Below are 12,377 nucleotides of genomic sequence, written 5' to 3'. Positions count from 1 at the left end.
CGTTCACAGAGGCAATGAAGATGATGACATAGAGTTCCGGGTCCAGTCTTAGTGAGGCTCACAAGGCAGTCTGCAGATTAGGGTTCTTGGGTCCCCTTTGCAGTCTCTGACCCTATCCCTTATTCCTTCATGGGGTCACAGAGATATGGACTCTGGGAATGGACCCCCTTTTCTAGCACCCCTCCTTTCTTTCTTTCTTTCTTTCTTTTTTTTTTGTCTTCCAAGGCACCTTTTGCTTCTTGAATGCACTTGGCAGGAAATGAGGCTGCAGGAATGCCCCGCAAGCCTGGATCAAGGGTTAGGGCTTTAGAGGAGGTTGATACCTCCCCATGTTCCTGTTGTGGTCTCCTCCTCAGAATTATTTTTATAATCAGTCTTCATATTATTTAGTGCTAGTAAATAGAATATGACTGTGTTTTGAAACCCTGCTGAATTTATTTATTCTATTTTTATGAAGTAGAGTTGGGACTTATTTTATTATTATTATTACTGCTTTTTTTGAGACAAGGTTTCTCTATGGAGCCCTGACTGTCCTGGAATTCACTTTGTAGACTACGCTGGCCATGGACTCAGAGATCCCTATGCCTCTGCCTGACAAGTTCTGGGATTAAAGGTTTGTGCAACTATGCCTAGCTGGGGCTTATCACAGATATTTTAAGATGGATTTTAAGCATAAAGGTTAATAGAGAGGGGCCCCACAAAAGAAAGCATAAAGTGGGCTTCTCCAAGGAAGGATCATTGTTTACTTTTGTTAAATTTTGTTGTCATTGGATACCTTAGAGTTTACAGAATGTAAAGTCATGCTATCTGTAGGTAGACATTTTTACTTTCTTTCTAATTCACATATCTTTTACTGTTTTCCTCAACCCTAGCTACTTCAGGCACGTTCCTCAGCATTAATAACGAATATCAATGACTAAAGCAGTCACTCTTCTGTTATTGAGTATGACACTACCTATGGATTTTCATGGGTACTCTTTACCAGATCAAATATTGTCTTTTTTATTTCTAGTTTGTTGAATAATTTGTTACAGAAAATGGACGTTTATTTTACAAATTTCTTTTCTGTCATTAATAGGAAAATCATGTGGGTTTTTTTTTTCGCCCTTGATATATCCTTGGATAATGGGATGTTCAATGTTTGACTTCTATGCATTATGCTAATCTGACATTCGATCAATGTATTTATTCTTATATTATGTTGGTGGATTTAGATTTTATATACACACACATGCACATTATGTGTGGGTAGCGTGTGCACATGTAGGTTTGGCGGTATACGGCATTGGGGATTGAACTCAGGACCTCTATACCCCTGAAATAGATACCTACTCCTGCTGTCATTTAGCTGAAGACTGTTTTTTGCTTATATTCACAATGGGACATTTCTGATTTTTAACAATGATTTCATAAAATGACCTGGAAAATGTTCTCTTTTTGTGAAAGATTTTGGCATTCAATCTTCTTAAATTTTTGATAGAATTATCAAATTATTTAACATTCCCTGTGCATTTTCTTCTTTATATATTGATACCTGTCCAAAAATCTTACCTATTTTTACTTTTTTCAAATAGCACCGCTCATAAAGTACTTATAAAACAATACGTAGTGTGCAAAATCTGTGCTTTGGGACTTGCTGTGGGTTACATTAATAAAAAGCTGATTGGCTGACAGCAGGGTGAGAAGAGATTGGACAAGACAGCCAGACAGAGAGAATGATGGGAGGAGGAAGGGGAGTGAGGAAAAAAAAGCCAGCCAGCCGCTGAGCAAACAAAACATGTAAAGCGGATCTCTGTGAGTTCGAGACCAGCCTGGTCTACAGAGCTAGTTCCAGGACAGGCTCCAAAGCCACAGAGAAACCCTGTCTCGAACCCCCCCCCCCAAAAAAAAACCCCAAAAACATGTAAAGATGAGTCAGCAAGCCATGAGCCACAAGGCAAAGTACACACAGAAATATGGATTAATTTAAATGTAAGGGTTAGCTAATAACAAGCCTATGCTATCAACTGAGCATTTATAATTATTATAAGCCTCTGAGTGTTTGAGAGCAGCTGTGGGACAGGAAAACTTGCATCTACAGAGACCTGATGTAATATTAGAAATCTTGAGGACTAGCAAATGAATTATGATGGCTCTTATACTGTATCCAGCTCTGTCATTCAAGTCAATGGAAGGATGTTTATGTAAAGATAAGGAAAGTAGCAATAGAATTCAAGTTGTGAGCCAATCACTATGCTAAATGCATCCACACATATATATTCCTTCAACCCTTACAACACTCTATTGTACAGTGTTTTCATTTTACAGACATAGACAGTAAAACTAAACAAAGTCCAATAGATCTGCCCTTTTCTTTTTTTCTATTTTGTTTTTCGAAACAGGGTTTCTCTGTGTAACAGCTCTGGCTGTCCTGGAACTCACTCTATAGACCAGACTGACCTGAAACTCACAGAGATCTTTCTGCCTCTGCTTCCTGAGTGCTGGGATTAAAAGTGTGCACCACCACCGCCCTGCTGGATCTGCCTTTAAAGAAATATTTATTTGTATATGGGGGAGTGTATGTACCACAGCATGCATGTGAGGGTCAGAGGACAATTTTCTGTGGCTTAAGTCTCTTTGCTCTGAGTCAGGGCCTCTCATTTTTGCTGCTTTGCTATGTACACATATTTCTGACTGATTTTTTCCATCTCCACATCCAATCTCACCATGGGAGTACTAAGATTACAAGTCAGTGCTGCTACATCTGGTTCTTCATATAGGATTTTACAGATAGAATTAAAGCTATTGTGTGTGTATGTGAGTGTGTGTGTGTGTGTGTGTGTGTGTGTGTGTGATCCCTGCATTCTTACATTGAAAGTGAGATGGCGAGATAGGAGAATCCCTGGAAGGTCATGCGTCAGATACCATAGTGTACACAATGAAGATCAAGGATCGACACTGAAGTTTTCCTATAGTCCCCAGGCATGCCATCCCACACATATACACATATCTCTTACAGACACACACATACACACAAAGATAAAAAGTATATCAATGGTATCTAAATAATGCTGTCATAAAGAGCACATGAACAGATTCCTTCCATATTTAATGTGGTACACTGAACATGTTCTCTTAATTATGTATCTCTTCAAATTTTAAAAGTGACAGTCAAGAAAATGAAATATAGGGATTCACAGAGACAAAACAGGAGAGAATACAATAATCAAATGAACTGAACAAATATGAAAAACTTTAAAAGGAAGAAATCGGGGTTGAAGAGATGGTTTTCTAGTTAAGAGCACTTACTACTCTTCCACAGGATCCAATTCTGTTCCCAGCATCCATGTAGGGCAGCTCACAAAAACCTTCAGTGCCAGCTCCAGGGAATCTAATACCTCTAGTCTCGGAGGGCACCTGTATGCATATGCAAATACTTCCCCTAACACATAATTCAAAATAAAAAAAAATTGTCAGGCGATCTTATCTGCTTCCAATTTCCAGGTGGATCTATATGTTTTTCTTTGGGTTCATCTTATTACTTAGCTTCTCTGGGATAATGAACTATAGGCTCAATGTCCTTTGTTTATGGCTAGTATCCATTAATGAGTGAGTACATACCATATTCATCTTTTTGGGTCTGGGTTATCTCACTCAAGATAGTGTTTTCTAATTCCATCCATTCACATGCAAAATTCAAGATGTCACTGTTTCTTTACCACTGAATAGTACTCTAATGTATAGATGTGCCACACTTTCTTTATCCATTCTTCCATTAAGCGGCATCTAGGTTGTTTCCAGGTTCTGGTTATTACAAATAATGCTGCTATGAACATAGGTGAACAAATGCTTTTGTAGTATGATTGAGCATCTTTTAAGTATATTCCCAAGAGTAGTATTGCTGGATCCTGAGGTAGGTTTACTCCCAATTTTCTGAGAAACCGCCACACTGATTTCCAAAGTGGTTGCACAAGTTTGCATTCCCACCAACAATGGATGAGTGTTCCCCTTACTCCACATCTTCTCCAGCATAAGCTATCATTAGTGTTTTTGATCTTAGCTGTGCTGACAGGTGTAAGATAGTATATCAAAGTTATTTTGACTTGCATTTCCCTGATAGCTAAGGAAGATGAACATGTCCGTATCTTTTGACCATTTGAAATTCTTCTGTTGAGAATTCTCTGTTTAGTTCAGTACCCGCTTTTTAAATTGGGTTATTTATAATTTTAATGTCTAATTTCTTGAGTTCTTTATATATTTTGGAGATCAGTTGTTTATCTGATGTGGGGTTGGTGAAGATCTTCTCCCATTTAGTATGTTGCCCTTTTGTCTTATTGACTGTGTCCTTTGCTTTACAGGAGCTTCTCAGTTTTAGGAGGTCCCATTTATTCATTGTTGCCCTTATTGTCTGTGCTATAGGGGTTATACTTAGGAAGTGGTCTCCTGTGCCCATGCATTGAAGGCTACTTCCCACTTTCTCCTCTATCAGGTTCAGTGTGGTCGGATTTATATTGAGGTCTTTGATCCATTTGAACTTGAGTTTTGTGCATGGTGATAGATATGGATCTATTTTCATTCTTCTACAGGTTGACATCCAGATATGTGGGGGGGGGGGAAGAAGGAAGCAGAGAAGGGGAAGAGAAGAGGAGAAGGGGAGGGTTGGGGAGAGCTTGAGGGAATGGGATAGTTGAGATAGAGGAAGGACAGATATGAGAGCAAGGAAAGAAATATCTTGATTGAGGGAGCCATTTGGGGTTAGCAAGAAACCTGGCTCTAGAAAAGTTCCCAGGAATCCACAGGATGACCCCAGCTAAGACCCTAAGAAATAGAGGAGAAGGTGTCTGAACTGACCTTACCCAGTAGTCAGACTGATGATTATCTTAAATATCACCATAGAACCTTCATCCAACAACAGATGGGAACTGAGGCAATGACCCACATCGGAGCACTGGACTGAGCTCCCAAGGTCCAGTTAAGAGTGGAAGGAGTAAGAGTATGAGCAAGGAATTCAAGACCATGAGGGGGTCATCCACTGAGATAGTTTGCTTGAGCTAATGGGAGCTCACCAACTCCACCTGGACTGGGAATGAACCAGCATGGGAACAACCAAGCCCCTCTGAAGGGGGTTGACAGCTGGGGCAGACTGAGGGGCCACTGATAGTGACACTGAGATGTGTCTCTACTGCAGGCCTCATGGGATCCTATTCTCTTTGGATGTAAACCTTGCTCAACCTTGACGTAGTAGGGAGGGCCTTGCACTTTCCACAGGGTGAGGTGCATGGCACTTCCTTAGGGTTAGAGGGGTGGGGGGAGGGTATGTGAGGGAGAGGGAGGGGACTGGGAGGAGGGGAGGGAGTGGGAATTTGGACTGGCATTTTTTAAGTAATAATACAAAAGAAAGAAAGAAAACCAGTAGCCACACTAGTTTGAAACAGAAACCGGGCAGTACACGCCTTTAATCCCAGTGTTACGCACCTTTAATCCCAGCACTAGAGAAGAATATGAAACATAAGAAGACAGCTGTCAGACAAAGTCTCATTCTGAGATTCATGGAGGCAGGATCACCATTTCAAACTGGGGTACAGTTAAGAGCCAGTGGCTGGCTGTTTTGCTTTTCATACCTTAGGTTGAACCCCAATTTCTGTCTCTGGGTTTTTATTGTGTTATGACTAGACACTTTCGTGGGACGTGGGAATGAAGGATAAAATAACAAACTAGTTTCAAGTCTCTCTGGATCCCCTCTGCTATCTCACTCATGTCATTAGGTAATTAGCCTTTTCCTATCCCACCAGAAAACCGAGAAATGTTTTCTGGAGTTGGGTGATCACTCAGTATTTGTTTTCAATACAGCAAAAGCTGAAATCTGAGATACCAAAATAAAAACAGGAATTTAAAGAAAGTTTATATGTTAAACTGGAAAACTCGTGGATTCTATTTTTACATATTAATGTCTTTTACTTATCATACAAAATAATGGGTTTCATTATGACATTTTTAAAGATATAGAAAACTGAACTTATCCATCACCCTATTACCCCATCTCTCCCCCCCATCATTTCCTTCTGGTCTTTGTCCCCATTCCAAATTTTATATATATTTATTTTTTAACATTTGTTTCATCACTTATGAGAGACACATTTTTTTAAGTTCAAGAGAACAAATCTACATATTCACAAGTAAGACAAACCCTGTTCATAACTAAGATTTCAAAACAGTAGCACCAGACTTTACTTTTAGATACAAACTGACATTGAGGAATCTTCTCCGTATAGGAAGAAAGTCTTTAATACAAAAGACAGAAAATGTGCCAGGCATGGTGGTAGAATTCCTGTAATCTCAGCTTTCAGGAGGTAGAGATATGAAGATTGCTAGTTTGAAACTAGCCTGCCAGTTTGAGTTCAAGGCCAGCCTGAGCCACACATCAAGATCCCATTCCCTGCAAAAATAAGGCCACGATATAACCATTGGTAAGGGCAAGCCAAGGATGGTCTGAGGTTCAATCCCAGAACTACAAAACAAAATAAGCCAGACTGAAACAAAGAAGAGGATGTCTTTAAGAAAAAAGAATGCCCTTACAGCAGCCGAATGCTGTGACAATGAGTCAGTCTGAGAGGAGTGGTGTACTAAGTGATAGCCAGAGTGCAGAAGCCAGAACACAAACATATAAACATATTAGAAATGAGGCAATCAAGTTTTGGACAAGCAACATGTACAAGAAAGGAAATATAATACATCTCTTGGCTCACCACCAATTCAAACAAAACTAACCAATAATAAATAAAAATGTATAAGTCTGCATTGGAAGAATAGAAGGGAAGGTTGGGCATGTGAGAGAGGAATAACTGAAGAGAAGAAAATAGATAATTAACAACCTCTAAACATTTTCAGTAGAAGCTCCACAAAGAACAGTAAATTAAAAACTAGCGGTTCTTGAAGAGTAGGTACGACTTGCCACGCTAAATCAAAGAACCATATTTAATATATTATAAACTGTGTGGATAGGTATAGCGTTTATAATCATATAAATATATTTCTGTAATAAAAATAAAGTTATAAGTGAATGATGTTGGTCTGGTTGAGACTCAGTATCACACATAGGATGAAAACAATCTAGAACAGGCAAGTCTCTTTGTTCTAGCTCGACACTTCAGCTTGAGCATTGCTTCGCCTCTATTTGGGTTCTGGTTGTCTTTTGATTCATTTGACAGGTTACATATGATACCAACCTGCAGAGATCTGTCTGTGGATAGGAAGCAGAATCAGATACCAAAAGGTGATAACTGATATTAAGTGACACAATAGAGTTAGCTTATTCTAAGATAAGCAGAAAAATAGTAGGATGGGATGCACTGCTATAACGTGCAAGTGACTTTGTTTTGAATAAAAGCAGAACACAGACCTAAAGTCTGCAACAGTCCTTAGCCCAGGTAGGCAGTAGCACACTATGACGTAGACATAACCCCAGCTGATCCTACGCTCAGCAAGGGTAATGTTCTGTTGTCTGGACTCCAGGCTAATTTCTTTGTGCCATCTCCCCTCAGTACTTCAAATTCAAAGCCTGGCAGCTCAAGGGAGAAGGGGTATACCCCAGCTCTCAGATGTAGTTTCCAGAACTACATTCAAATAAAGAATTGTTGTCAGCATCATCATTAATATTATAGTTATTAAAGCCATAAACCCTGTCTGTGCAGAACTACACATAAGAAAGGGAGTATTTTAGATTTCCTGACCCCAAAGTGTTTCAGGTTATTCTCTAATAGAGGCACATGTTCACAAGGCTGCTCTCAGCTAGATAAAAAACTTCAAATGCCAGCCTGGGGTTTAGGGCATGTAGAGGGCACTGCCAGATTTCAGATTCTGGAGGTCATGTACTCGCTTTAAACTGGGGCTGCTGAATCCCATACCCTAGGCAGTAATGGCCACTTGAACACAACCCCCAGACAAGGAGAAGTCTATTGGTAGCCATGGATGCCGACTTCCTTTCCTGTGTATAAAGCCAGCACTCTGTTTCCTACCTTGAGTTCATCTTTGCTCTGGAAGTTGTCTAAAAGGTGTTGGTAATGGGTGTCACACATCTGACGGAGCAATGAGAGGAGGCAGGACACATATTCACCCTGGGAACCAATTCAAAACAAAAACAAAACCAAAAACACTTAGCACAGTCAGTCACAGGGGCTTTGTTCTCCAAATCACAGAGGGTAAGAAGAGAAGGGAGGGTTTGAGATGGCCCCAAATGTTCATGGAGAAAGGTGTCAATTAAGTTCTTGAAAATCAACTTTTTTTTCTAGGAGTGCTTTGGAATTTTAATGAAGCTTCTGCAGCACAGGGTTATTAAAAAGCCTTCACTTATAACATACAGTACTGCAAAGTGAAGTATTATCATTTTTCTACAGCAAAGTCTACTAAATAGTCTTTAATCTCCAGATATGGGAGGTGACAGTTCATAGACACAGTCTTATTCTGAGATTTCTGGAGGAAGGATCACCATTTTGGACTGAGGTAGAGGTAAGATCCAGGGGCTGGCTGTTTTGCTTTTCTGACTTTCAGGTTGAACCCCAACTTCTGTCTCTGGGTTTTTATTATTTGTGCTACATTTGGTGCCCAACATGGGGCTCAAACCAATGACCCTGGGATTAAGAACCCCATGTTCTACATGTTCTACCGACTGAGCTAGCCAGGAAGGGCTAGGGCCCCATGTGCAGCTCTGGTGGGAGCCCCACATGCAGCCCTGGTCTGTGTTAGTGGCTAAAAAGCCTCAGGAAAATGGCTTTTTCATGAAGTTTTACCCCAAAATAAAATCCTAGAGAAGAATATAAGATGGGAGGAGACATCTCACAGACATAGTCTCATTCTGAGATTCCTGGAGACAGATTTGGCATTTTGGACTGAGGTCGAGGTAAGAGTCAGTGGCTGTTTTGCTTTTCTGACCTTCAGGTTGAACCCCAATTTCTGTCTCTGGGTTTTTATTATTCAAACTACACATCAGAATACAGTAAGTAATACAGTAAGTCTGTACAGGCTACTTGGAAAAGGAGCCTCTCTGAGTTTGGATCATCTGCTGGGAGAGGGCAGACATCCAACAAAGACATTCTGGGGAAGGGCAGTTCAACTGGGAAAATGGGATATAGGTGATCAAAGGAAAGGCAAAAGAATCAAAATTGATCTTTGGGAGGGAACAAGCAATGAACTTCAATGCATGTTTAAGTATGATGTTGAGTCTCTTAACCAACCAGGATACATTAAAACACCACCACCACCACCAAAAACCCAATGTTTTAAGGTTTCCAAAGACCATGATATGTCAATTACTGGCATGGTTCTTAAAAGGCTGTCTCTTCAGAAAGGAAAAACTATTTTATTTAGATAATTTTCAAGTATTTCTAAATTCATGGACATTTTCAGTAGCCTTTAAACTTATCAAATTCTTTCTAGACTCCTGAAACTACACAAAAATCTATATATGTATTATGAACTTCAGTTTTATCTGAAAACGAGCATAAGACATCATAATTAATTTGCTGTAGGGGTCAAATGAGTTTGTGTGTGGGGGACAGCATTGAAGCACAAAATCAAATACATAAAAGGTACCCAACAAATCACAGTTATCATAATCTACAGAAATGGATGGATTCATTAGTAACATCTGTTAAAGGCTTAAAGTAGGATCAGATCACCTAGTAAGGGCTGTGTAAGTGTTGATTAAAAGGCTGGGCTACCAAGACATGTCAGGGGACAGTTTACCTACAATGAGAGTGCCCTCAACAGGGGCTTCAAACAAAAATCTCACTAAATTTTTCTTATGGGATTTTTACATGCTATGATTCTTTCACTGCTCATTTAGGTCACTATTTTCTAAGCTGAAGTTCTAAATTTTTCTTTAAGACAGTCCATTTAAAAGGAACTGCTTAATACAGTTATCATGTCAGCCCATAAATCTCAAGCTTCTTTCATCGCCACTTGAGTCATGGACATACTGACGACAAATTAAAAGTTCCTCATCTGAAATCTAAATTGTTGAAGCTTACTTCAGGTTCTGCTTTAGAACAGATGGATGGTCTGATGTTCAATCCAGACATCCTACTTCTTATAACACAAATGAGTTCCTGATTATGTCTATTCCTAGGATGTCATACTGAGGAATACTACAGACCTGTGCAATAGACAATGACTATAGTTAAAAAAAAAAAGACCAAGTCTTATGTTTTTCAACAGGTGCTCGTAATGAAGGAGACACCTTTTCCAGAATGAATGGCCCAAAACACATGCTCACCATGGCATGCTAGAGTTTGGCTTGTTCCTAGAGATGACTTTTTCAAAGAGAGTTCTGTAATCTCTCATCTGTCAACTGAAAGAGTTTGTAGAAACTGTTTATCATGTTATCACACAGGGCTGGACAATTCACTCTGGATATACAACTGGGATTGGGTGCCAAGGGTTCTGCCTCTATCCCATCTGAGATGCTTTCCTAGTTTGTTTCTCTCCTAATTGTGTTATGTAAAATCACTATATAGCAATACCATTGATAGTCTACCATATTATAATTTCCTTGATATTATAAATTTAGATACAGATACTATGGACTAAATAAACTAATCTGTAGACCCAAGAAAATTATTCTGTTCTATATACTATTATTTAGGAGAACTATAAGTGAGGTTTCCTACAGGGCACAGCCTGCCTATCTTTTATCTTTAGTCTTTCCCTACAGTTTTACTGTATCCTGCTTCAATCAAAATTTATAGAAAGTAACTTAGCTTAAAGGCATAGACCAACTGAAACTATGGTAAGGAAACCATATAAGAAGCATTCCTTGAATCTTCCTTAAACTAGGCTCCTGGGAGTACGAAACTAGAGCTTTCAGAGAGGAGGGGAGTAAGACTCAAGAAAGAAGAGGGTGGCATGCTGACAACCATGCAGGGAGGAAACGGAGATGAAAATGGTGAGATGGTGGGACAAGAGTGATGGGAGGAGCCCCAGGTTAGAAAAGAAAGCAAGAACACCTCAGTGTTAGTTACTAACAGTGATCTCGGCTGTGCACTGCGGGCACCGTTGCCCTCTTACCGCCTCCTGAGCATGTGATTTACTCATGATGGTGAGCAGAGTCTGTAAGAGCACATCCAGGAGGCTTTCCACCATCATCTCTACCTCCTCCATGACATCTGCCTCCTGGAGTGAGCAGGGAGAGAGCACACCATTAGCATTAGGCCAAGCAGATGTTCGGGTAGCAGCACTGACTAAGCTACATCAGGAGTGAGCTTCTGACTAGATCTCCAACACTGATCTCTCAGACTCACCAAGACGAAGTGTGCAAGGAACCCAGGTTTTGGGAGGAGATGTCTCTGCTGTCTAGGCATGGTAGCTGAGGTCTTGCCTTTCCTAATGCCACCCACAAATTTCAATCTCAGGCAGACAAATTTTAACATACATGACAGAGATAGTTGCCCTGAGTTAAAAGTTCTCTTTGGTTTCCTTAGTACAGTGGAAAGCAAGCAAGCCTCTACTGGCACTGTGAGAATGGTAAAGCTGCACCCCTGAGTGTGGCAGGGACTTTTTCACTAGTACAGGCATCTTTTTTTTTTTAATGAAGTTCTTTCCTTTCATTTCTTTCTTTTTTTTTCCACTGCTCTCAATTTTTGCAAACCTCTTCTGTGGCCATTTCTAGCTCCTCAGTCTGTTGCTGTTCCCAGCTCATCTGAAAGTCTCTATTCTCAATCTATCTTTCTCTAACAGCTTTATAAAATAGAACATGCCTTCCTATTACAGGCTACTTTTCAGTTACTAGAATTTTAGAAGAGTTTGTATTACCCTTTCGTAGACATCACACAATCATTTCAAATTTTTTAGAATTTGTCTCTCAAAGATATTCCTATTGACCCTTTCTTCAAAATATATTTTAAACTTATTTTTGTGTCTGTGTGGTACACATGTATGCACCATTACCACCTCCACCACCACCACCTCCTTCATCATGAGACCAAGTTTTCAATTGAACCTAGAGTTTGCCATTTCATCCAGAATGGCTGACCTCAAGCTTCCTATATCTTCCTTCCTGTTCCTCCATTCATTCTCTCCCCACAGTGCTGGGTTTATGGATATATGCACCATTATACCAGTTTTTATGTGGTGCTAGAGATCCAACTTCATGCCTTTGTGCCAAAGCAAGCACTTTAAACATTGAGCCATCTTCCCAGACCTTCAAATATATTTGTATTACTACTGATCATAATAATCACCCTCTAACCAGTTATCACCATCACACAATTACTGTGTGCCATTCACTGTTTGAGAACCTGACTATACTGAGATGAACTAGAGAGAGAATGTCTCTGATCTCACAGAACTTAAATTTACCTGTTCATCAAATATAATTATATTCTGTCCCATTTCACATGAGGAAT

General features: G+C 39.8%; 1 protein-coding gene across 5 annotated transcripts in view; it reads right to left on the bottom strand.

Annotated features, from left to right (window-relative positions):
- Positions 1–12,377, bottom strand: part of Dock3 (dedicator of cytokinesis 3) — a 364,288-nt gene that overhangs the window by 64,590 nt on the left and 287,321 nt on the right. For 4 of the 5 annotated variants that reach the window (XM_075964736.1, XM_075964739.1, XM_075964737.1 and 1 more), the window contains exons 26-27: positions 10,999–11,145; positions 7,995–8,093 (exon numbers count right to left, since the gene is read on the bottom strand). In XM_075964736.1, coding sequence (XP_075820851.1) covers positions 7,995–8,093; positions 10,999–11,145 — 246 coding nt within the window. The remainder of the gene's footprint in view (positions 1–7,994; positions 8,094–10,998; positions 11,146–12,377) is intronic. The other variant, XM_075964738.1, reaches the window with a different exon arrangement.

The sequence above is a fragment of the Microtus pennsylvanicus genome, chromosome 3, assembly GCF_037038515.1.
Source record: "Microtus pennsylvanicus isolate mMicPen1 chromosome 3, mMicPen1.hap1, whole genome shotgun sequence".
Classification (NCBI taxonomy): domain Eukaryota; kingdom Metazoa; phylum Chordata; class Mammalia; order Rodentia; family Cricetidae; genus Microtus; species Microtus pennsylvanicus.
The sequence above is the reverse complement of the archived record's forward strand: the minus strand, read 5'-3'. Positions and strand labels throughout refer to the sequence as shown.